This window comes from Ascaphus truei, chromosome 14 (genome assembly GCF_040206685.1).
Source record: "Ascaphus truei isolate aAscTru1 chromosome 14, aAscTru1.hap1, whole genome shotgun sequence".
NCBI classification, from domain to species: domain Eukaryota; kingdom Metazoa; phylum Chordata; class Amphibia; order Anura; family Ascaphidae; genus Ascaphus; species Ascaphus truei.
This window is the reverse complement of record NC_134496.1, coordinates 18,756,235-18,783,100: the sequence shown is the minus strand read 5'-3', so window position 1 is coordinate 18,783,100 and position 26,866 is coordinate 18,756,235. Positions and strand designations below refer to the sequence as shown.

Genomic DNA, 26,866 nt, shown 5'->3' with positions numbered 1-26,866 from the left:
GGAGGAGGAGGGGAGGAGGAGGGGGAGGAGGAGGGGAGGAGGGGGGGAGGAGGAGGGGAGGAGGGGGGGAGGAGGGGAGGAGGGGGGGAGGAGGAGGGGAGGAGGGGGGGAGGAGGGGAGGAGGGGGGGAGGAGGAGGGGAGGAGGAGGGGAGGAGGGGGGGGAGGAGGGGAGGAGGGGGGGGGAGGAGGGGAGGAGGGGGGGGAGGAGGGGGAGGAGGGGGGGGAGGAGGGGAGGAGGGGGGGGAGGAGGGGGGGGAGGAGGGGGGGAGGAGGGGAGGAGGGGGGGGGAGGAGGGGGAGGAGGGGGGGGGAGGAGGGGAGGAGGGGAGGAGGGGAGGAGGGGGGGGAGGGAGGGGAGGAGGGGGGGGAGGAGGGGAGGAGGGGGGGGATGAGGGGAGGAGGGGGGGGGAGGAGGGGAGGAGGGGGGGGGAGGAGGGGGGGGGGATGAGGGGAGGAGGGGGGGGGAGGAGGGGGGGAGGAGGGGGAGGAGGGGGGGGAGGAGGGGGGGGGGAGGAGGAGGGGAGGAGGAGGGGAGGAGGGGGGGGAGGAGGGGAGGAGGGGGGGGGGAGGAGGAGGGGAGGAGGGGGGGGAGGAGGAGGGGAGGAGGGGGAGGAGGAGGGAGGAGGGGAGGAGGGGGAGGAGGAGGGAGGAGGGGAGGAGGGGGGGGAGGAGGGGGAGGAGGGGGGGGGGGAGGAGGAGGGGAGGAGGGGGGGGGAGGAGGAGGGGAGGAGGGGGGGGAGGAGGAGGGGAGGAGGAGGGGAGGAGGGGGGGGGAGGAGGAGGGGAGGGGGGGGGGAGGAGGAGGGGAGGAGGAGGGGAAGAGGGGGGAGGGAGGAGGAGGGGGAGGAGGGGGGAGGAGGGGGGGGAGGAGGGGAGGAGGGGGGGAGGAGGGGGGGGAGGAGGAGGGGAGGAGGAGGGGAAGAGGGGAGGAGGAGGGGAGGAGGGGGGGGAGGAGGAGGGGAGGAGGGGGGGGAGGAGGAGGGGAGGAGGGGAGGAGGGGGGGGAGGAGGAGGGGAGGAGGGGGGGGAGGAGGAGGAGGGGAGGAGGAGGGGAGGAGGGGAGGAGGGGAGGAGGGGAGGAGGGGGGAGGAGGAGGGGAGGAGGAGGGGGAGGAGGAGGGGTGGAGGAGGGGAGGAGGGGGGGGAGGAGGAGGGGAGGTGGGGGGGGAGGAGGGGGCGGAGGAGGGGGGGAGGAGGGGGGGGAGGAGGGGGGGAGGAGGGGGGGGGAGGAGGAGGAGGAGGGGGAGGAGGAGGGGAGGGGGGGGAGGAGGGGGAGAGGGGGGAGGAGGGGAGAAGGGGGGGAAGGGTGGGAGGAGAGGAGAGGGGGAGGAGGAAGGGGGGAGGAGGGGAGGAAGGGGGGAGGAGGGGGGGGAAGGGGGGGGGAGTAGGGGGGAAGGGGGGGAGGAGGGGGGGAATGAGGGGGGAAGGGGGGGGAGGAGGGGAGAAGGGGGGGGAAGGGGGGAGAGGGGGAGAGGGGGGGGGAGAGGGAGAGGAGAGGGGGGGAAGAGGGGGGGAGGGGGGGGGGGAGAGGGGGGGAACAGGGGGGGAGGGGGGGGGAAGCAGAGTAAGAAAGATGGGTAATGGAGGAGTCTGAGATCTATCGATTTGTTCCTAGAACAGAATCACTACACGAGACAAAACAGGGGCTCAGGTGAAAGTTTGTGATACAACCCCTTACACTAAGACGCAGTGACGCGTCATAGTGACCCCATAGTTAAACCGACACACAATTGGCCAACCAGCGGGTTCCTTAGAGGTTGTGATAAGTGTTTGTTTCTGATCCCACACCCAATCACTTACAGCTGTGGCTAGTCTGATATATCAATCTACAGTAAGTGAGGCTGGGATCTCACATTTTTTTAACTCACTCTCTTTCTACTAGCTGAATTTATTTTAACCAACCCTAGAAGTGCCAGGCTCTGTCTCCCCTGTGAGAACACGAGAAGTGCCAGGCTCTGTCTCCCCTGTGAGAACACGAGAAGTGCCAGGCTCTGTCTTCCCTGTGAGGTGAGAACCCTAGAAGTGCCAGGCTCTGTCTCCCCTGTGAGAACACGAGAAGTGCCAGGCTCTGTCTTCCCTGTGAGGTGAGAACCCTAGAAGTGCCAGGCTCTGTCTCCCCTGTGAGGTGAGAACCCTAGAAGTGGCCAGGCTCTGTCTCCCCTGTGAGAACTCTAGAAGTGCCAGGCTCTGTCTCCCCTGTGAGGTGAGAACCCTAGAAGTGCCAGGCTCTGTCTCCCCTGTGAGAACTCTAGAAGTGCCAGGCTCTGTCTCCCCTGTGAGAACTCTAGAAGTGCCAGGCTCTGTCTCCCCTGTGAGAACCCCTAGAAGTGCCAGGCTCTGTCTCCCCTGTGAGGTGAGAACCCTAGAAGTGCCAGGCTCTGTCTCCCCTGTGAGAACCCTAGAAGTGCCAGGCTCTGTCTCCCCTGTGAGAACCCTAGAGATGCCAGGCTCTGTCTCCCCTGTGAGGTGAGGAACCCTAGAAGTGCCAGGCTCTGTCTCCACTGTGAGAACCCTAGAAGTGCCAGGCTCTGTCTCCCCTGTGAGAACCCGAGAAGTGCCAGGCTCTGTCTCCCCTGTGAGAACCCTAGAAGTGCCAGGCTCTGTCTCCCCTGTGAGGTGAGAACCCTAGAAGTGCCAGGCTCTGTCTCCCCTGTGAGAACCCTAGAAGTGCCAGGCTCTGTCTCCCCTGTGAGAACCCTAGAGGTGCCAGGCTCTGTCTCCCCTGTGAGGTGAGAACCCTAGAAGTGCCAGGCTCTGTCTCCACTGTGAGAACCCTAGAAGTGCCAGGCTCTGTCTCCCCTGTGAGAACCCGAGAAGTGCCAGGCTCTGTCTCCCCTGTGAGAACCCTAGAAGTGCCAGGCTCTGTCTCCCCTGTGAGGTGAGAACCCTAGAAGTGCCAGGCTCTGTCTCCCCTGTGAGATGAGAACCCTAGAAGTGCCAGGCTCTGTCTCCCCTGTGAGGTGAAAACCCTAGAAGTGCCAGACTGTCCCTGTGAGAACCCTAGAAGTGCCAGGCTCTCTCTCCCCTGTGAGGTGAGAACCCTAGAAGTGCCAGGCTCTCTCTCCCCTGTGAGGTGAGAACCCTAGAAGTGCCAGGCTCTGTTTCCCCTGTGAGAACCCTAGAAGTGCCAGACTCTGTACCCTCTTTCCTTGCTGCAGGTATGGACGCAGAACGGTCCTTATATGGTCATACATGCAGATGTCGATAGCTGGGACTCTGGTTGCATTTCTGCCCAACTTTCCATGTTACGTGATCTTCAGGCTTGTCAGCGGGCATGACTTTCTCCAGCGTCATGCTGAACACGCTGTGTCTGAGTGAGTGCAAGAGGCAGTGCCAGACTCACCCTCGCAGACACTACTACACCATGTATGCACAGCGCGGGCAGTGCCAGCCTACTCCTCACACACACACCGGTACACCATGTATGCACAGCACAGGCAGTGCCGGCCTCCTCCTCACACACACACCGGTACACCATGTATGCACAGTGTAGGCAGTGCCAGCTTCCCCCGTCGCACACACTACTACACCATGTATGTACAGTGCAGGCAGTGCCAGCCTCCCTCTCACACACACACTGGTACACCATGTATGCACAGCGCGGGCAGTGCCAGCCTCCCCTCACACACCTCTACACCATGTATGTACAGTGCAGGCAGTGCCAGCCTCCTCCTCACACACACACACTGGTACACCATGTATACACAGCGCGGACAGTGCCAGCCTCCTCCTCACACACACACCGGTACACCATGTATGCACAGCGCAAACAGTGCCAGCCTCCCCCTCACACACACACTGGTACACCATGTATGCACAATGCAGGCAATGCCAGCCTCCCCCTCACACACACACTGGTACACCATGTATGCACAGCGCAAACAGTGCCAGCCTCCCCCTCACACACACACCGGTACACCATGTATGCACAGCGCAAACAGTGCCAGCCTCCCCCTCACACACACACCGGTACACCATGTATGCACAGCGCAAACAGTGCCAGCCTCCCCCTCACACACACCGGTACACCATGTATGCACAGCGCAAACAGTGCCAGCCTCCCCCTCACACACACACTGGTTATACCATGTATGCACAGCACAGACAGTGCCAGCCTCCTCCTCACACACACACACACCGGTACACCATGTATGCACAGCGCAGACAGTGCCAGCCTCCCCCTCACACACACACTGGTACACCATGTATGCACAGCACGGGCAGTGCCAGCCTCCTCCTCACACACACACCGGTACAACATGTATGCACAGCGGTACACCATGTATGCACAGCGCGGGCAGTGCCAGCCTCCCCTCACACACCTCTACACCCATGTATGCACAGTGCAGGCAGTGCCAGCCTCCCCCTCACACACACTACACCATGTATAAACAGCGCGGGCAGTGCCAGCCTTCCATCACCACACACTACTACACCATGTATACACAGCGCGGGCAGTGCCAGCCTCCCTCTCACACACACCTCTACACCATGTATACACAGCGCGGGCAGTGCTAGCCTCCCTCTCACACACACTACTACACCATGTATACACAGCGCGGGCAGCGGCAGCCTCCCTCTCACACACACTACTACACCATGTATACACAGCGCGGGCAGTGCCAGCCTCCCTCTCACACACACTACTACACCATGTATACACAGCGCGATTAGTGCCAGCCTCCCTCTCACACACACTACTACACCATGTATACACAGCGCGGGCAGTGCCAGCCTCCCTCTCACACAATCTACTACACCATGTATACACAGCGCGGGCAGTGCCAGCCTCCCTCTCACACACACTACACCATGTATACACAGCGCGGGCAGTGCCAGCCTCCCTCTCACACACACTACTACACCATGTATACACAGCGCGGGCAGTGCCAGCCTCCCTCTCACACACACTACTACACCATGTATACACAGCGCGGGCAGTGCCAGCCTCCCTCTCACACACTACTACACCATGTATACACAGCGCGGGCAGTGCCAGCCTCCCCCTCACACACACTTCTACACCATGTATACACAGCGCGGGCAGTGCCAGCCTCCCTCTCACACACACTACACCATGTATACACAGCGCGGGCAGTGCCAGCCTCCCTCTCACACACACTACTACACCATGTATACACAGCGCGGGCAGTGCCAGCCTCCCTCTCACACACACTACTACACCATGTATACACAGCGCGGGCAGTGCCAGCCTCCCTCTCACACACTACTACACCATGTATACACAGCGCGGGCAGTGCCAGCCTCCCTCTCACACACACTACACCATGTATACACAGCGCGAGCAGTGCCAGCCTCCCCCTCACACACACTGCTACACCATGTATACACAGCGCGGGCAGTGCCAGCCTCCCTCTCACACACACTACTACACCATGTATACACAGCGCAAGCACTGCCAGCCTCCCTCTCACACACACTACTACACCATGTATACACAGCGCGGGCAGTGCCAGCCTCCCCCTCACACACACTACTACACCATGTATACACAGCGCGGGCAGTGCCAGCCTCCCCCTCACACACACTACTACACCATGTATACACAGCGCGGGCACTGCCAGCCTTCCCTCACACACACACACTACTACACCATGTATACACAGCGCGGGCAGTGCCAGCCTCCCTCTCACACACTACTACACCATGTATACACAGCGCGGGCAGTGCCAGCCTCCCTCTCACACACACTACACCATGTATACACAGCGCGAGCAGTGCCAGCCTCCCCCTCACACACAGGAAGGGGAGGAGCTGTGAGCCAAGATGGCGGCAGACCCTGGAGGAGGGAGAGGAGTTGGAACCAGGTCTCAAGCTAATCTGAATGCGGATAAGAAAGTTTCCCTGGAAGCTAAAGTGCTGAAATGTTTGCAAAAGAAAGAGTCAGAAAATATGGAAAAAGAGATGAATGAAAATGTTGGGCAGAAAGAATCTGAGATGGAGAATACTGAAAGTCCGGCTCAGAACCAGACGGGTAAGAGAACTGCGGCTAAAACCAGCTCAAGGTCTAATGAAGCCAAGAGTAAAAGGCAAGCAGAACATGAGAAAAGGAGACTTGGGGTCACAGAAATTGTTATCCCACAAATTGGCAAGGACATACTCACTAATGCACAGACAACTGCAGCTACACCTGAGACAGAGACCCCGCAAGCAGCTGCACATGACGCAGTGACCCCGCAAACAACTGTACCTGACGCAGTGACCCCGCAAACAACTGTACCTGACGCAGTGACCCTGCATACAGCTGCACCGGAGACAGAGAAACTGCATACAACTGCACCTGATACAGAGAGACTACAAGCAGCTGAGGGTTACAGACAGGTGCAGGAATTAGCAGCCACACCCAAGGCAGACATGCAGCAAACAGCCCAGGTTGAGAGCCTGAATGATGCTGGCAATACACCTGAGACAGGGCAGCAAACAGCTCAGGCACAGGAAGAAGTGTCTGAAATAGAAATGGCTGAAGCAGTGGAGAACGCTGAAGCAGTAGAGGCTTTTGAGGCGCAAGAAATGGAGATTCCTAAAGTGGGAGAGAAATCCATACAGCCTGCAGCAGCATCAAAACCCTTAGCAGAAATAGGAGCGGCAAAAGCAAAGTCCTTAGCTGAAGCAGGAACGGCAGCAAAACCAACAGGAGCGGCCGAGCCAGCTCCCCCCCAGCAGTCAGCATGGAGTACAAGACGCCCAGGTACATCTTATTTGTCATTTGATGATGCCAGAAAGCGCAGGAACGTAGTCAGGCTGCATTATTGGGGGGATATGGTTCCTATACCGGACAGATTTGTTGTAGGAAAAGACTTGATCAAAGTTTCTCTTGGCTTCCAACCCAGTGAGGTTTATGCTTTGTTACATGCTCCTAGTAGCAGAAACTACGAAGTCAGCTTTAAGACACCAGAAGGGCTAGAAAAATTCTGGTTTCGTTACAGAGAAGTGAAGGATAATCCAGAATGGGAATTCTTTAAAGTTATCCAGGTTTCTCGCCCTGTGACCGTGGAAGTGAATATTATCTTTGATATTGAGACTGTAGCGGTTGAAGATATATGTTTTTGGCTGCAAAGACAGTGCGATGTTCAGTCTGGTCCAGTGAAAAGTATGGATGCTGAAGGTTTCTGGAATGGGGGCTACAAGTTTAAAGTTAAACTTCGATACACACACAATGTGGCATGTCACCTCCCAAACGCCATATATATTGGAAGAGATCGCGGGCGATGTTTTTATTGGGGACAGCCTAAAAAATGTTTTAAATGTGATTCCCCCAGGCACTTAAGCTCAGCGTGTGACAAAATCAGGTGCACTTTATGTGGTTCTATTGGTCATCACAGCTCTGAGTGTGACAAGGACATAGTGTGCAACCTGTGCTATAAATGTGGTCATTCCTTTAAAGATTGCCCAGAAGCCGAACACAACCATTATGGGCAGAATGAAATGTCTGGTGTACAGAATACAGCATCTCCTAGTGATAAAGAGAATACCACAGAGTCATCAGAAAGTCTTCAACTTACACCTGTAGAAGAGGTTTTAAAGTCTCTGGGTCTGACATATACACTTCCAGCCCAAAGGGGGTCAGACGGAGAACACAGGAGCGATCTGAGCAAAGATGGCGGCGAACCCTGCAAAGATGGCGGCGAACCCTGCAAAGATGGCGGCGAACCCTGCAAAGATGGCGGCGAACCCTGCAAAGATGGCGGCGAACCCTGCAAAGATGGCGGCGAACCCTGCAAAGATGGCGGCGAACCTCGCAAAGATGGCGATAATGAATGGGAAACAATAACAAGTAAAAACAAGACTGCCCTAACCAGCTCAGCTGGAAAGAAAACTACAGAAACTGTCCAAGAAGAGATCTCGCTGCACAATACATATGAGGTATTGGAGGAAAAGAGTTGGGGTGAAAAGATGGATGACGCAGACCCCGATATGTCGGACAGTCAGACCTCGCAGCGGTCTGGATCTATTCAGGACATTGAGATGGCCGGACCATCAAATAAGAGAAATATGCCACCAGAGAGCCCCCCCGGGAGAAAGAAAATGGTCAAAAAGAAAAATGGTGCAAAAAAGAAAAAAAAAGGGTGGTGGTGATTCACTAAATATGCAAAGTGCCCCTCTCCGCTGAAGGCGGCAACTAATTAATGTGAATAGTGTTAAGGGGAAAAGATACAGACTCAAGTCTTCTCTAGTCTAAAGGACATTAAGAATTAGATTTTCTTTTTGCAGGAAACTTGCCTGATTACTTTGTGTTATTTATCTATCAGATGTAAAGTGTATATAGCAGGGGGAATCTGAGAGGTTGGAGAGATGCGTTTAGATATCTTTGAAAAGGGAATCTCTGTAAGATAAATGTATTGTTTATGTCATTTTCTGGATGCTATTCTGTAAGTATTGTGTGTTTTTGTAAATATTTGTATTTTGTATTTAAAATAAAAAAGATTCCCCTCACACACACTACTACACCATGTATACACAGCGCGGGCAGTGCCAGCCTCCCCCTCACACACACTACTACACCATGTATACACAGCGCGGGCACTGCCAGCCTTCCCTCACACACACACACTACTACACCATGTATACACAGCGCGGGCAGTGCCAGCCTCCCTCTCACACACTACTACACCATGTATACACAGCGCGGGCAGTGCCAGCCTCCCTCTCACACACACTACACCATGTATACACAGCGCGGGCAGTGCCAGCCTCCCTCTCACACACACTACACCATGTATACACAGCGCGAGCAGTGCCAGCCTCCCTCTCACACACACTACTACACCATGTATACACAGCGCGAGCACTGCCAGCCTCCCTCTCACACACACTGCTACACCATGTATACACAGCGCAAGCACTGCCAGCCTCCCTCTCACACACACTACTACACCATGTATACACAGCGCGGGCAGTGCCAGCCTCCCCCTCACACACACTACTACACCATGTATACACAGCGCGGGCAGTGCCAGCCTCCCTCTCACACACACTACTACACCATGTATACACAGCGCGGGCAGTGCCAGCCTCCCTCTCACACACACTACTACACCATGTATACACAGCGCGGGCAGTGCCAGCCTCCCTCTCACACACACTACTACACCATGTATACACAGCGCGGGCAGTGCCAGCCTCCCTCTCACACACACTACTACACCATGTATACACAGCGCGAGCAGTGCCAGCCTCCCTCTCACACACACTACTACACCATGTATACACAGCGCGAGCAGTGCCAGCCTCCCTCTCACACACACTACTACACCATGTATACACAGCGCGAGCAGTGCCAGCCTCCCTCTCACACACACTGCTACACCATGTATACACAGCGCGAGCACTGCCAGCCTCCCTCTCACACACACTGCTACACCATGTATACACAGCGCAAGCACTGCCAGCCTCCCTCTCACACACACTACTACACCATGTATACACAGCGCGGGCAGTGCCAGCCTCCCCCTCACACACACTACTACACCATGTATACACAGCGCGGGCAGTGCCAGCCTCCCCCTCACACACACTACTACACCATGTATACACAGCGCGAGCAGTGCCAGCCTCCCTCTCACACACACTACTACACCATGTATACACAGCGCGAGCAGTGCCAGCCTCCCTCTCACACACACTACTACACCATGTATACACAGCGCGAGCACTGCCAGCCTCCCTCTCACACACTACTACACCATGTATACACAGCGCGAGCAGTGCCAGAAGAAGAGGGGGGGAGGGAGAGGCAGAGGGGGAGAGAGGCAGAGGGGAAAGGGGGAGAGATGGAGAGGTGCTTAAACTTTCCAGTCAGGAAACTAGGTTTAGAATATATTGTGTTTTTCCGTAACATTCAGAGATTTCCAGGCCTACCAAAGGAAGCCCTTATATTCCAGGTTTACATGATATAGCGTTTTTATCTCTGTTCTCAACACAATTTATTTGTATTTTTTTTTTTTTAAAAAGCTACGGTTTAAAATATTGTTAACTTTGGCCATTTAGTGCAGAATATTGGGGGCTTGTCTTCCTTTTGTTACTGCTATAATGCCGTGTTTCCCTCTCCATATCACTCTGCTGGTGTAGGGCGCTCGCTGCAGTCAGCATGATATAGAAAGAAAAGATTCACTGTACAAACAATAAAAAGTAACAAGCAGACGACATCATAAAATGTAAGAATGGAGAAAACACTGGTATACATTACCATATACTATTATACTTACTGACACATAAACATATACAGTAAATACTATACACAATACTCAGACACTCACACATACAGTACATACATATTGCTTCTATAATTACATTTACACACACACACAACTTTCCTAGCAGTAACAATGGGTATCACATTTTATTGAACATACTGTACCCCATAAATTAGGGCATAGAACACACACAGTTCAAAGAATGTTCAGCTAAGACAGTATATACAGTATGTATACAGTATATAGACCATGCACTCCAGCCCAAAGTCATCCATAGATAGGACGTGCTCATGCCGCACAGGTACAGCGCAGGCAGCGGCAGTGCCAGCCTCCCCCATACACAGACTACTACACCATGACATGTATACACAGCACAGATACAGCGCGGGCAGCGGCAGTGCCAGCCTCCCCCTCACACACTACTACACCATGACATGTATACACAGCACAGGTACAGCGCGGGCAGCGGCAGTGCCAGCCTCCCCCATACACTACTACACCATGACATGTATACACAGCACAGGTACAGCGCAGGCAGCGGCAGTGCCAGCCTCTCCCTCACTACTACACCATGAAATGTACAGTATACACAGCACAGGTACAGCGCAGGCAGTGCCCATGCCAGAATCCCCTCACACTTGTATCATATACACAGTACAGGTACAGTGCGGGCAGTGACATATACACAGCACAGGTACAGTGCGGACAGTGACGTATACACAGCACAGGTACATTGCGAGCAGTGACGTATACACGGCACAGGTACATTGCGAGCAGTGACGTATACACAGCACAGGTACAGTGCGGGCAGTGGCAGTGCCAGCCTCCCCCTCACACAATGCGAAGACGTATACACAGCGCAGGTACAGTGTGGGCTGAGGCAGTGCCAGAATCCCCCTCACACAATCCTATGACATATACACAGCACAGGTGCAGTGCGGGCAGAGGCAGTGCCAGAATCCCCCTCACACAATCCTATGACATATACACAGCACAGGTGCAGTGCGGGCAGAGGCAGTGCCAGAATCCCCCTCACATAATGCGAAGACGTTTACACAGCGCAGGTACAGTGCGGGCAGTGACATATACACAGCGCAGGTACAGTGCGAACAGTGACGTATACACAGCACAGGTACAGTGCGAACAGTGACGTATACACAGCACAGGTACAGTGCGAACAGTGACGTATACACAGCACAGGTACAGTGCGAACAGTGACGTATACACAGCACAGGTACAGTGCGGGCAGAGGCAGTGCCAGAATCTCCCTCACACAATGCGAAGACGTATACACAGCGCAGGTACAGTGTGGGCAGTGGCAGTGCCAGAATCCACCTCACACAATGCTATGACATATACACAGCACAGGTGCAGTGCGGGCAGCAGTGCCAGGCTCTCCATTAGGAACACAGCCCTTGGTAACACCAATGCCTATTTCTCCTGCCAGTGCTGGAGTGGATGCCAGTCAGGGGGCGCACACTGGCGGGAACCTTCATCGGCTACGTCTTCACCTTTGGTCAGATATTACTATCAGGCTTGGCATATGCCATCCGGGACTGGCGCTGGCTGCAGTTCAGTGTTACTGTCCCCTTCTATTTCTTCTTTGTATATTCCTGGTAAGTCTTGTTCTTCTACCACCAATTATCTGCCCTTTCTGCCTCCTTATTGAACCTATCATACCCACTATCTATGCCAAAGCTATAACACCGACCAGAATATCCCATTCAGCGCAATCATTGCCACACAATATATTTATTCTTTGTGTTTACTAATGTTCGGTATCCCACTAGTGCCACCATCCTTATTGCATTAATTACAAACCTGAACAGCCATGTGCCACTGACCCTATTAACTAATAATAATAATAACTTTATTTCATAAAGTGCTTATCACCAATGGGACTCAAAGCGCTTCACAATTACAGTATAGTCACTATACTATAGTGCGTGGTAAGAAACATTGTACATGGGAATGCTACAGACACAGCCACTGACCAGAGGAGCTTACAATCTGTTTCTAGTGCATGAGGCACAGGGAGACAAAGTGACTTGCCCAAGATCATAAGGAGCTGACACCGGGAATTGAACCAGGTTCCCCTGATTCACACTCCGTGTCATTGTTTTTGATACTGTAAATACCATACATGTGACATCCTCTTATCACATACAAAGAAGGATCAACAGACCCTATTCATTTATATGATAGATCCAGCATGTGAGACAGTATTATCACATACTGTAAGAGGGAGGTGACTCTGACCCTATTTCTGTTGCCTACAGGTTCCTGCAGGAGTCTGGGCGCTGGCTCATTTTAAATGGTCACACAGACAGGGCGCTAACTAACCTACGCAGGGTGGCAACACTGAACGGGAAGAGGACAGAGGGGGAGAAACTGACCAAGGAGGTGAGTGTGAAGAGAGGGAGAAAGAAGTGGAGAAAGAAGGAGAGGAAGACGAGGAAGGGAGGGAAAGAGGAAGGAAGACAGGGATGGAGAGAGGGAGGCAGGATACAGGGAGGAATAGAGAAGGGTAGAGAGGGACAGTGAAGAAGGGAGAGAGATAGCCATGTATGTGCTAAATAGCCATGCACATTAGAGATAGCTGTGTATGGTAGAGATAGCCACGAAAGTAAAGTGTAGCCTAACATGTGAGAGCTGTATAAGTTAGAGATGGCTGTACACTTGAGATATAGCCATGCATACGAGAGATAGCTGTACACTTGAGATATAGCCATGCATACGAGAGATAGCTGTACACTTGAGATATAGCCATGCATACGAGAGATAGCCGTACACTTGAGATATAGCATGCATACGAGAGATAGCCGTACACTTGAGATATAGCATGCATACGAGATAGCTGTACACTTGAGCTATAGCCATGCATACGAGAGATAGCCGTACACTTGAGATATAGCATGCATACGAGAGATAGCCGTACATTTGAGATATAGCCATGCATACGAGAGATAGCCGTACACTTGAGATTGCCACACATTAGACATAGCGGTGTGTGCGAGAGATAGCTGTGTGTGTGAGAGATAGCTGTGCTCCCACCCTGCAGATGGTGATAGCAGAGATGCAGAAGGAGATTTTGAACCGAAAATCCACCCACTCCCTCCTGGATCTGGTCCGGACCCCGGGGATGAGACGCATCACAGGATGTCTGATGATGGTCTGGTCAGTATCTCATTGGGGAGACAGCCATGCACAGAGAGGTGGGGTGGGGAGAGAGAGGGGTGGGGAGGGGAGAGAGGGATGGGAAGGGAAGAGAGAAAGGTGGGGAAGCGATAGAGAGAGGTGGCGGCTGGAGAGAGAAGGGTGGGGAGGGGAGAGAGGTGGGGAGAGAGATGGGGAGGGGAGAGATAACGGTGTGTCAGAGACAAAGGGAGAGGCAAGGAGGAAGGAAGGAAGAGAGACCCATAGGATATGTGTAGTGGGATGGCAAGGGCAGTGTGGCATGGTATATTAAGGGTTAACGCTGTTGCTCCTACCAATCAAGATAGTGACCCAATTTACAGGGTTAACTGGCCATCTCACAGCTGCAAAATGGCTGCCAGCCCTGGCAATGGTTAAGCCTGCTGGGAGTCCAGTCCACACTTGTCATGGGAGACCAGGACTCTTTCATGGGATCAAACACCAGACAGGTCCCCGAAATCAAATAAAAGTATATTTATTCTGGCAATACAGTATCTAGCAGCCCCAACACAAATCACAATAGTCTCTGGCCCATACAAGGGGAATCCTACACACTGTAGGTGCCCGGAGCCACCGAAATGCCTTTCCCGGTGCAGCTCCCACTCTTGTATCAGCTTAAAGTCTTATAGACTTAGGCTACGGCCAGGCAGGGAGTGAGCGCGCTGACGCTCGTGCGTGATGACATCATGCTCCCTGCTTTGCTCCCTTTATAGCCGGCTAGGTGCACTCGTAGGGGGGCATGTTGGGGGGCATGGCCATGATGTCACAGAGCTGGTTCACCCTCATTGGGCAAACTGCTCACGTGACGCGCCAGCAGGAGGAAAATTCAATTTTGCTTGCTTCGGCAAGCAGCTAAGCGCCGAGCATGTGCAGGCGCTTGGTCACGCTGGCCACACACATTGCAGCAATGTGTTTCATCACGGCCAGCGCGAGGGCCCGCACCGCATCACCCTGGCCGCAGACTTAATGTGAGCTACTATAATCCCTATGCTCACACACATTTTTAACTCTTCCCTCTACTCTGGTACTTTTACCTCCTCGTTCAAAACATGCAGCAGTTATACCATTACTAAAAAACAGCAAGCTTGACCCTACCTGTCTTTCTAACTATAAACCTGTCTCCCTCCGGCTTTTTGCCTCTAAACTCCTTGAACATCTTGTATTCTCTTCGTCCATTTTCTCACCTCCTATTCTCTCCTAGACCCTCTACAATCTGGCTTCCGCACTGCTCACTCCACTGAAACAGACGTCACTAAAATAACTAATGACCTCCAACTGCCAAAGACAGAGGTCATTACACTCTGCTCAAATTACTTGACCTCTCTGCAGCATTTGATACTGTGGACCACCCTCTTCTCCTTCACATTCTCCATACTCCATGTCACGGTAACTTGTGACAGGGTATAATATACACCAAAATATCTGGGTTGAATTGAACACGACTTAGATATAATAAATATAGTTTATTCCTTAAAGAAGGTGAACACACAAGATATACAAATAACAGACAAGAATTAGCACTTACTTAACGCTTGGACAAGAAAGCAATCAGGATACAGGATTGCCAATTCCTTCCACAATACAGGTTCAGATGAAGACATCACGAAAAGACACGAAGACTCTGAGCATAGAACTGACACTGGTTTATATGTAATTCCAGTCCTATAACTTATCATTGAGTGCAGGTCATTGGAGAACAATAACCTGCACCCAATCTCTCCTTGCCACCTCACCTGAGGGGCACCGTAATACCTGCCCACTGGGTGGATATTATTCTAATCAGGGCCTTATGCCCACAAGCCTGGCGCCTGAATGTCTACTTGGGCCAGGAAACCCTTTGTCCTAGGGTGTGAATTATAACACTTATCATCAAGTACCCACGTCCTGCTTTCTTTTGTGCTCGCATACACAAGCAGGGTGGGGGAGTCTTTGATCAGGGGTTTATTGTAGACCACTTGTCTCCCTCCCTGAGCATTACCATACCATATGGGCTCTGAGTTTTTATACCAGACCCAAAATACAATCCATTCTTTAATATCTTCACATATTAAAATAATCCGTTCTGTGGGTCTGAGTGGGTTTAAATTTGCCAGGTCCTCATGCTGGAAGACCTTTGCCATAGTGGCCAAGATTCAGCCTTCCACGACCCCCAGAACCGGAGATATAAAAAAAACAGTTAAAATCCCCCATTAACTTTAACGCAGGATTCTCCGCCATAGCTAAAATAAATCTCTGCTTTTCACTCTCCCATTGAAATCAACGGGCTCCGCCGCTATAGACTTTCAATGGAGAAACTCCGCCGTTGAAGTCAATGGGCTCCGCCGCTATAGGCTTTTAATGGAGCAACTCCGCCATTGAAGTCTATAGGAAAACCACAATTTTTTACATTTGCCCATACTCCGTCTGGTTGATCGGAGAGGTCTGAAAATGGCCATGCAGTCATGCCGGAACAGTGACTTCATGTGACCCAAATTCCAGCCCTCTGGTCCTCACAGAACCGGAGATATGGGCTTACCCATTTTACCCTTTCGGACTTAGCCGGTTTTCCGCGCTGCTCTTCCCTCCACCATTGGAGTCAATGGCGCGACCCTCTTGGCGAGCGCGACCCTTTACGGGGGTCCTTAATCCTCGGACCCGGTTGTGGTCGAGTGTGGGGTTTCCTAGGATCTAGGGGCAAAAATAATTTTATTCCTGGGTGCCCTAGAACCTAAGTTTCCCACGCCAATTGTGATTGAACTTGACCAGGTAGTGATCAAAGCTCTTTTTCTGATAATGTTTCCGCTCTTGCGGTCTGCGATTTGGATGGCTGCCAACCCGTTCCTGGAGGTCGGCGTCGAGGAATCCCCATTGAAATGAATGGCTCCATTGACTTACAATGGGGAACCGCCGCTCCTCCTTTTGGGCGCCACCTGCAGGTCTTCTACCGAAACGGGCCCAAATCGCCGGAATCTCCATAAGGTTGCATTGGGCTGCAGTGACGACCTATGGAGAGCTGCAAAATGGAGCCTGAAAAGATGGGAAAATGGAACAAAGGGCTATAAACACTGAATTAACATTAACCCTTTCCCTCCCACATCAATCCCAGTGTATGTGTTGGTGCAAACACTGGAATGGGGACAATACACATTTACAGGGGAATATACATTTGGTTGCTGAAGCAAGGTAAAAACACATTACTGGACCGCAGTCCAGTTAACCCCTTGCTTCCCAAGTGAGAGCAGGGGGTGGCCAAATGGGGTGTAACCCCTTTAATACCGGGCCAAACCCCCTCTCCCATGACACTCCATACTTGGTATTCGTAACAAAGTTCTATCCTGGATCTCCTCTTACCTCTCCAATCATACTTTCAGTATCTCTTCTGCTAACACCTCCTTCTCTATCGATCTCTCTGTGGGGGTACCCTAGAGCTCTGTCCTGAGACCTCTCTTCTTTTCTCTTTACACTCTCTCTCTAGGTCAGCGGTGCGCAAACTGTGGGGCGCGACCCCCAGGGGGGGCACGAGACTGCCGACAGGGGGCCCCGGGGTTTACAGAGGCCCCGCGCGCTTCCCGAAGGCACTTAAATTAAGTGCCAGGGGAGCTGCAGCGCCTCTGTAAACCTAACTTAACGTGGCTCCGGCGGCTTCCTCCCTGCATCGCCATGGCAACGCGGCGTAAAAATGATGCTGCGAGGTCATGTGACGTCACGTTGCTATGGCAACGTGACGTCATTACGCCGGAGCGCGGGTAAGTTGGGGTTGGGGGGAGGGTGCGGGAGTGAGGGGACAGCCGGCAGGGGGGTGCAGGGAAAAAAGTTTGCGCCCCCCTGCTCTAGGTGACCTAATCACAGCTCTTGGGTTCAAACATCACCTCTATGCTGATGACACACAAATTTACTTTTCAACCCCTGACCTTACACCTGCGGTACAGACCAAAGTTTCTGAATGTCTCTCAGCGATATCATCCTGGATGGCCCTCCGTTGACTTACAAAACTTACAATGGCAAAAACAGAGCTCCTCATATTTCATCCCAAACCTGGCCCTACTACCTCCTTCCACATTACTGTTGGAAGTTCTGTCATATACCCAGTAGCGCAAGCACGCTGCCTAGGGGTCACACACGACTCCTCTCTCTAATTCTCCTCACATGTAAAACGTATCTAAAACCTGTTGCTTTTTCATCTGCAAAATTAAAAAGATACGGCCTGTCCTCTGTTCCTCGACTGCTAAAACTCTGACTCAGGCCCTCATTCTCTCCCGTCTCGATTACTGTAACCTCCAGCTGTCCGGCCTTCCTGCCTCTCAATTGTGTCCCCTACAATCTATCCTAAACGCTGCTGCCAGAATCACTCTACTCTTTCCTAAATCTGTCTCAGCTTCTCCCTGCTGAAATCCCTCTCCTGGCTTCCTATCAAATCCCTCATCTCACACTCAATTCTCCTCCTCACTTTTAAAGCTTTACACTCTTCTGCCCCTCCTTACATCTCAGCCCTAATTTCTCGCTATGCACCATCCCGACTCTTGCATTCTTCTCAAGGATGTTTTCTCTCTACTCCATTTGTATCTAAAGCCCTCTCCCGCCTTAAACCTTTCTCACTGACTGCCCCGCACCTCTGGAATGCCCTTCCCCTCAATACCCGACTAGCACCCTCTCTATCCATCTTTAAGACCCACCTTAAAACACACCTGCTTAACGAAGCATATGAGTAGCCCCGCGGCCGTCACAGAGAGGTCTGATCACGCCGGAGCACCAGACTGTCGGTACCCAAAACAGCGGGTCACTCGTATACTGAGTCTATCCAGACTCCGCCCGCTGGGCACGTGCCTCGGTGCTACTGACCGCCAGGTATCTCGCTCGGGCTAAGGCAAAAAGTTGCCCAACAACATCCACTAACATCCCTAGCCTCACTTTGCCAGGATGGTAGCCTCACCCCACAGAACCATTAGAGAGCCCACTACAAGAGCCACGCTCCTATACCCGGGATACCCCCCACCCAATCCTGGGAACACTGACCCAGACTACACCCTGGGAATCCTAGCTTGACTTTGTTAGGAGGAGGGTAGCTACCACCCAGAATGACTAGGGGCCCCACCCTAAGAGCCAAACTCCTATGCCTGGGACCCAGATTACACAACCTTACCCTGATGCCCGTATGGGTTCTGGGGACAAGGGGACCTCCGGGAATGCAGAGGGTCCCCAGGATTCCCAGAACACACAAAACAATTCTGCAATCCCTGCACCCAGATCACAATGATCCCATCCTCCATTACCCTGGTGGTCTCTGGAGGCACTGGAATTTCCACTTAACCTAGAGATTTCCAGAGCTCCCAGCAAGTTACTGAATCACCGGGCACATACAGTAACTACTCTAGCCTGAACTCACTAGTGGGCAGCATCTGAGCAATATCACAATACATAATAGGTCACAACATGTGGACTAACACTCAGTCACAACAATAGAGTGATTGAACAAGGGTTTAATCTAGTGGGTACAGTACACACAATATACATACAGTCAGCATCCGTAAATTAAAGGGGAGGGTGTTATAAATGACAGAGCTTTACTTTGAAACTTAGAAGGGGTCAGTTTCACCTGGGGGAGCAGGAATAAAGTCTCTGGGATGGTGCAGGGCGGTGAGGTAACTGTGCAGGCCGGGCGGGGTTTGTAGTGAGCCAGTCGGAAGGAGAGGGGGCGGGGTTTGTAGTGAGCCAGTCGGAAGGAGAGGGGGCGGGGCTTGTAGCGGGCCAATCATAAGAGCCAGATTCACAAACAAGAACTCTTTCCCTGGCACAAAAAGCCAGCCCCTGCACAGGGATTACAGGGTGGGGGGAGAAAGGAGGTTAGGCTGCAATCCCAGTCATGACTGTGACACGCGTGCCCGGCGGGGGGGGCGGCGCGTGCACAGCGCTAACCGCGATCTGCGGTCTCCAGAAGAGAGGGAGCTTGCGACGGGAGGGGGCGTGGTCAGGGATTTGCGGGGGCGTGGCCACGCCTCCGTCGCAAGGTTTAAACTCAATTTCATTGAGTTGTTAAAAATCTTGCAGTACGGCGCGGCTGCACCTTCAGCGTGAAGGTGACTACTGGGCCCAGCCCCATTGAGGGGCGGTGCTTACACGCACAGCGCACGCCGCGCCTTGGCAGTTACTGGGACCGCAGCCTTAGTGAGGTGCCCTCCGTCACACCTCCCCCTCCAGAATGGGGACCGTGGGTTATCTGCCCTGACGGGCAGGTAACCTAGTCCCTGCTAACCCAATCCGTAGGCTGCCCAACGTATTCTGTCCCAGGACAGCTTCCTGGGTTGCACCTGACAGCTGTTTTCAGGGAGCCCTAACTCAGGAAAAAGCAGGGGAGTACCAGCTCATCTTCTACCCTCTTAGGGCACTTACTACACCTCTTGGGACTCCATCCAGTGTCGTACACCCAACTCTTCCCCTGGGTTACAATAAAAATCATTCCTCAGGCCCGGGTAAAGCCAGCTCCTTCATCCCATGGGGCCTGACGGATATCTTGTCTGAGCCCATGGGGGTGATGGCAACCACACACTCCCAATGTCCCAAGAACAGTACAGTTACAGTCATGTATACATTATACACATAGTTGTTCCTTCTTACTGGGGGAACCCTGAATATTGTCCAGCGTTCTATTAGTACCTCTGGGCATACTGTTCCCACAAGTCAATGGTCGCAGTGGGATACCCCAATTTTTGGGGCCACTTCTCCACTGGAAAAGTCCGGGGAAGAGTGCGGGGCCTCTGTAAGTGCTACCATCTTCTCCTGCTACCACGTGACAACTTGATGACAGGACAACACATGACACAATGGCAGGCAAGAGGCCTTACATATCACGTCGTCAAGGCAATGCGTGGTAGCAGGAGGAGATACTGGCTTCGGAAGAGGTAAGAGGCCCCACACACGCAGTGCAGCGGGCTCTGACAAACTTCCAGCCGCCCCTGCATGGGAGATATAGGTTCACTATGTGTGGTTTTAAAGGTTTTCTCCCTATCAGATATAAAGGATACCTGTGGTGGATTATAGATTTTCTCCATATAAATAACATATATGGGGTATATAGTATTCCTGTGTGGGGTTCTAGGTTTTCTCTATATGCATAAGATATATTGAATATATAGGGTTTCTTTGTGTGGGTTTTAGGTTCTCCACAAGTTTTGCATACTACGGGCTGGCTATGGACCTACAGAAGTTTGGGATCAGCATTTACCTCGTACAGTTGTGCTTTGGGGCCATCGATATCCCAGCCAAGCTGGTAGCAGCTCTGACAATGAGCTACGTGGGGCGTCGGGTGACTCAGGCAATGTTCCTCATCCTCGCTGGGACCATGATCATCAGCAATATCTTCGTGCCATTGGGTGAGAGTAGCTGTGCCCAAATCCTGACAATCTAATTGATATACAGCGCTCAGTGACTCCCTGCACTGCAGACCTGACAATCTAATTGATATACAGCGCTCAGTGACTCCCTGCACCGCAGACCTGACAATCTAATTGATATAGTGTTTAGTGTCTTCAAACCATGCAGAGCGTACAATGTAATAGATATACAGTACAGTTCTGTGACTTCCTGACACACAGATCTTACAATCTAAGAGGTATACAGCACTCAGTGACTCCCTACCCTGCAGAGATTACAATCTAATCGGTATATACAGCACTCAGTGACTCCCTGTCTTGCAGAGCTTACAATCATATCGGAGTACAGTGCTCAGTGCCACCCTGGCCCACAGAGCTGACACTCTAACCCATTGTGTTGCAGAAATGAGGATACTGCGCACAGCTCTGGCTGCTCTGGGTAAAGGTTGCTGTGCCTCTGCTTTCATGTGTGCATATCTATACTCTGGAGAGCTCTTCCCAACAGAGATAAGGTAAGAAACCCTCTCCTGGGCCCGAATAGAACTCACTTGTCTTTGTATGTCCTGGGATTAGATCTCCATGTAGATTCTGGTGTGTTGATTGTGAGCCAATGGCAATCAGCCTTAATATGAGGTGGGTTCTAATGGGCGTCCATATTCAGAGGAAGGGGACTTCCTGCATGCCAATAGGAGTCATCATTAATAGGAGGGAGACATCCTGTCAGTCAATGATAGAGAATGTTTAATAGGAGGTGTGCCTAATATAATCCAATGGTAAATCCCATTTTATAGCACCTGTTATTGTCAGCCAAAGGAGACCAGCGTTACTAATAATGACATTTTGCTCTCAGTCTATGGAAGAGCCGTGCACATTTAAAGCTGCACACCAAGCAATATCCTACATGTGTGTGTGTGTTTTTAATAAATCAATTCTGTACTGTGAGAAAATACTTGTAGCATTAAAAAAACAGCAACTCTGAATGACATTTTTAATGTATTATAATGTAACAAGCACTTTTTGTTTCTATAGCAACCATTTACAAAGTCACAGCCCCTTCCTCTTCTGAAGCAGGCTCTGGCACACCCCTTTTTGAGCCCTGCCCTCTCTCTAGCAGTGATTCAGTTGTATCTAGTGATTACCTGGCCACATGATCTTCCCCACAGAACTTTGCATCTTTGGTCCTCTTCTGCTGCACTGACAGCCATTTAGTGAACCCCCGAGCCGAATCTTACCCAATCGATCCCAGAAGAACAGATCGTTCAGCATCTTAGCTAATTACTTATCATTGTGTGGATTGTATTGATGCTCATATTAAAGAGGGGGAAATAGCAGCTTGGACTGCTGCTTTAATAGGCGTACACAGGCAGACAATAGCAGAGCAGGTATGATAGGAGGTGTAAATGCAGCCAGCCAATAGCACATCGACTATTATATGAGATGTATACAGTATATGCCGAGCCAATGGCAGAGCAGCTTTAATGTGAGGTGTATTTAGAGCCAGCCAATAGCATAACGGTTGTTGTCCGGGTCTCACTTGTTCCCTGTGCTCGCAGACAGACGGGGATGGGGTTCTCGGATATGAACGCCCGTGTGGGTTCCGTGGTAGCTCCCGTGATCCACTTGATCGGGGATCACATCCCAATCCTGCCCGCAGTTATCTTCGGCACGGCCCCCATCCTCTCTGGAATTATCGCGTCGTGTCTGCTGACTGAGACCCGCAACCAACCCCTGACTGACACCATCCAGGAGGTGGAGGATAGGTGAGCGGGCACAAAACTGGAGACTGGATGCGGTCGCGAGCTGAGCCAATGGGAGAGCCACGGATTTACTGTCAGCTAATGGGAGAGTCGCTTAATAAGAGGTGTATTTATTATTAGCCAATGGGAGAGCAGCTTAAAATAAGGTGTATTTATTATTAGCCAATGGGAGAGCAGCTTAAAATAAGGTGTATTTATTATTAGCCAATGGGAGAGCAGCTTAGAGCATCAAAACATGTGAAATCTTATTTTTTTAAATATAGAAATCAGTTCTGTATGACTTTTTTTAATTTAAAATTTTATTTTATTTAACTCTTAATGCCATTTTTAATGAGTTTTAAGACATCCTTTGATTTCTATAGCAGATATAGCCTACCTCCCCAGCAGTGCAAGATCTTTGTAACACTTTCCTGTTTGCGATAATGTGTTGCCAATGTTCCCAGCAGTTTAAGCTGCAAACTGTAACTATAGATAATGTTACCATAGTAATATAAGGATACATTGTAGCTGCTGAGTTATACTGACAGAAGGAGTGATTTGAAACTGAAAGGCGGCCATTATGTTAGGCACACAATCAGGATTTTGACAGATTTATAACAGGAGCACCAACGATTGCCAGCGTAGGTAAGGATGTAGCATTATACACTGCCACAAGCATCACATATAACAATAAGAAAAAAAGAAAGAATGTACTATTACTGCTTTAATAAGAGGTGTTTTTTCTATTAGCCAATGGGAGGACTTCCTTATTAAGAGATGTATTTATGATCATCTAATGGATGAGCAGCTTCAATAATAGGTGGACTTACTACCAGCCTATGGGTGAGCAGTATAAATACTGTGCCCATTTTGGCAGCCAATAAGAAGACCTCTTTAATAAGAGGCACACTACTACCTACCTGTAAGCTCTCCCTAAATACCAGACTATAAACTCTTCTTGGTATAGACGCCTTTTTCTAATAGTTTATGTTTGAAGCTCTTATTCCCATTGTGGCGTATTATTTAGTTGCAGGTATTACTGCTGTAAATTGCTATGTACATGGGATGGGGCTATATAATAAATCTATACGTACAGACTTTAAAGGGCAGCGTACAATGGGAGACTAGGTCCAGAGAGGTGTATTGGTTAAAGGATGATGCCTTCTCTATATAGGAGGATGAAGAAGAACTGGAAGCAGGAGGAGCAGCTGAAACTGGAGGCGATGTCCCTCACCCAGAAAGTGAACACCAGCCTCAAGGACGTCATTTAATAATCTCGTGCATCCGAAACCCAGCGAGAGATACATGTGCTGCCTAATCCATACCTGCTACGGCACCACCTGTATCTTGTAACAAATAGATATAGCACAGTTGCCAAATAATGTCCTTGTAAATTTTTGAAAAACTTCTAGAGGTGTGTAGGATAATCTAGAGAATATACAATGCAATCTCCAGCATGTGCTCACCTATTAGAGGCGGACAATACAATCTAGAAAATGTATAGTACAATCTCTAGCGCAGAGGTGGGCAACCTATTTTTCAATGTAGCCACAGGTGTGGGGAATGAGAAGTGAAAATCGCCACCCCATGTAAAAATGGAGAAATGAGGTTGCTCAATCGAACATTTAAAACAACACACACTGTTCGTCTGATTCACTCACCCCAGCACTATCACCTGCTGCTGCTTCCCTCACCTCAGCACTATCACCTGCTGCTGCTTCCCTCACCTCAGCACTATCACCTGCTGCTGGTTCCCTCACCTCAGCACTATCACCTGCTGCTGGTTCACTTCGTTGACTCATTCAGAAAGCAGAAACCAGCACACGCCATCAGGAAAAAGTTTATTTTACTGTGAGAGCGGGCAAACTCATATTCGCCACACTTTCATGGCAATTTGCCACTTGTGGTGATTGGCGACAGGGTTGTCCACCTCGGCTCTAGCGTGCGCAGAACAACTTCGAGAGATGCTCAGTATAATCTAGAAAATATTAAGTATAACGCCTGCCATGTGCTGAGCAACTTCTCGTGCAGTAAACCTTGAGAATGCATAATACAACACACTGAGACAGGCTGTATATTCTAGATCATGTACAACACAATCTCTAGTGTGTACTGAACAACTATTAGAGATGTGCAGGATAATCTAGAGAATGTATAGTATAACCTCTACTATCTGCTTCACAACTTCTAGAGATCTGCATGATAACCTAGAGAATGTGCTGTGCAAATCCAGTAAGATCCAGAACCCATAGATAACGCAGAACTAAAACAAGTACAAACTCATATAGTGTGCTGAACACAAAATACAATGTGAACAATATCTTCTAAAGTCTACAGAATATCTATAGGATGTACAGAAAATCTTACAGGGCTAGCAACATAACATAAATAATCCAATGGCAATCCTTAAGGTAGATGGAAGCATTAATGCACCATACAGTGTCCAGTATATTTGGAGAATACAGAACAGTAACACCCTAATAGGATATGTAGAAACCCCAAATAATATAGAAACTAAATTGCATGCACCCTATAAGAGATGCAGGACACCCTATAGAATATAATGGCTTCAGATGCAACCTATATAATGGACAGTATATCCTACAGAATGTTATTACAGCCTTATATAATTTGTAGAATGTGCAGAGAATCCTATAGAATGTAAGTACATCCTATACACCAAATAAAACACAAAGCCGGACTAATATAGATAGATTCCTATACAGTTTATATAATGTGCTGAAAACCTAAAGAAGGTGGAATCCACCAAAACAGGGGTTGCCAGCTCCAGTCCTCAAGAACCTCCAACAGGTTAGGAGTTAAGGAGATCCCTGCTTCAGTACAGGTAGTTCAGTCAAAAGGAGTCACCTGCGCTCAAGCAGGCTTCCATTTTCATAAAGTAATATATTTGCAATAAAACATTTTTTAACATTACACACTGATTTATGTAATGTTTCTCAATCTTCTGGAAGTGGCTCGGGTATTCGCCTAGTACCATCACTGAAAGTAGTCGTGTCTGGCATGGTAATGATAAACCTTGTAGTCAATCATCTAGTTCTGGCTTCTAGTTTAATTACTAGACTCAAGGATGCACATAACTCTGCCACTGAAAATTGTTCCGGCTGCGAGGGGAAGGATACAGTACCTCTTGTAGTTCATATTCTAGACTCATGGACCTACCTATCGACCTACCTATCCCTATCACTGAAAATAGTTCTAGCCAGCATGATGAGAATACACCTTGCAGTCCACTCCCTATGCCCAAGGATACACCTATCCCTGAAAGTGGTTCCCCACTGGGTGGATCAGGATACACTTACAGTCCACTTCCTGGGCACAATGAAACACCTAGCACTGTCACTGAAAGCTGGACTGATACACCTTGCAGTCCATTTCCTAAGATCTCACTGAATGATTAAATAAAGGATATAGAGACAGGAGCTTAAATAAATCTGAATGGGAATGTCTAAACATAGAAAATCCCAGGATCCCGATCTTTTACTATCTACCTAAATACCTAAACTGCATAAATGCTTAACCAACCCGCCTCCCTCCCCCCACGACCGTCCAATAGTGTCAGGCATTAAATCTCTGACATCAAACTTATCAGGTTAAATTGACCAATTCCTGAAAGACCCTGTAACAAAATTAAAATCGTATATCTAAAGGATACTATCAAAATGCTTAATATCTTGAAAGCTAAGGAAACATGATTACGTCTTAGTTACATGTGACGTATCATCACTGTACACTGTGTTAAACCACACAGATGGGTGTACTGCTATTAAAAATAATCTAGCCCAAAATGGGGTATTGGATAAAAGACAGATTGATTTACTTTTGGAAAGTATTCAACACATTCTCAGTCACAATTACTTCCGGTATGGAGAACATTTTTTCTTGGAAACGAGGGGTACAGCCATGGGTACCAGGTTTGCGCCGAACTTTGCCAACATTTTTATGGGCATGTGGGAGGACCAATATGTGTGGTCTGGCCATGAGTTCGCCGCAAACCTGGTACAATGGCATCGGTTTATAGACTATATACTGCTCATCTGGCAGGGAAGTACCCATCTTTTAGACCTATTCCTGATATGTTTGAATAATAATCCCTATAACCTCAGGTTTACTGTCATGGTGACTTTGTGGCAGGCTGAATGTTACACACATAAATATATAAAAGATAATATATATTTATAACTGGGTCTGAACTGGGACGAGACTTAGATATGATAAAATATAATTTATTCCTTGATAAAGGTGAACACACAAAATGTACAAATAACAGGCAAAATATAGACACTTACTTAAAATGGAAATGATGAAGCAGTCATATCTGGACTGGCAGTTCATACAGCACTCTTCATAGTCATCAAGA

At 50.3% G+C, this 26,866-nt stretch overlaps 1 protein-coding gene across 1 annotated transcript in view; it reads left to right on the top strand.

The window, feature by feature from the left end:
- Positions 1-25,648, top strand: part of LOC142465719 (solute carrier family 22 member 20-like) — a 38,921-nt gene extending 13,273 nt beyond the window's left edge. The window contains 9 exon segments of the mRNA XM_075569945.1: positions 3,156-3,267; positions 3,269-3,311; positions 11,659-11,827; positions 12,491-12,614; positions 13,273-13,388; positions 20,538-20,752; positions 21,156-21,264; positions 22,306-22,512; positions 23,663-25,648. Coding sequence (XP_075426060.1) covers positions 3,156-3,267; positions 3,269-3,311; positions 11,659-11,827; positions 12,491-12,614; positions 13,273-13,388; positions 20,538-20,752; positions 21,156-21,264; positions 22,306-22,512; positions 23,663-23,759 — 1,192 coding nt within the window. The 3' untranslated portion in view covers positions 23,760-25,648.
- The last annotated feature ends 1,218 nt before the right edge of the window (positions 25,649-26,866 follow it).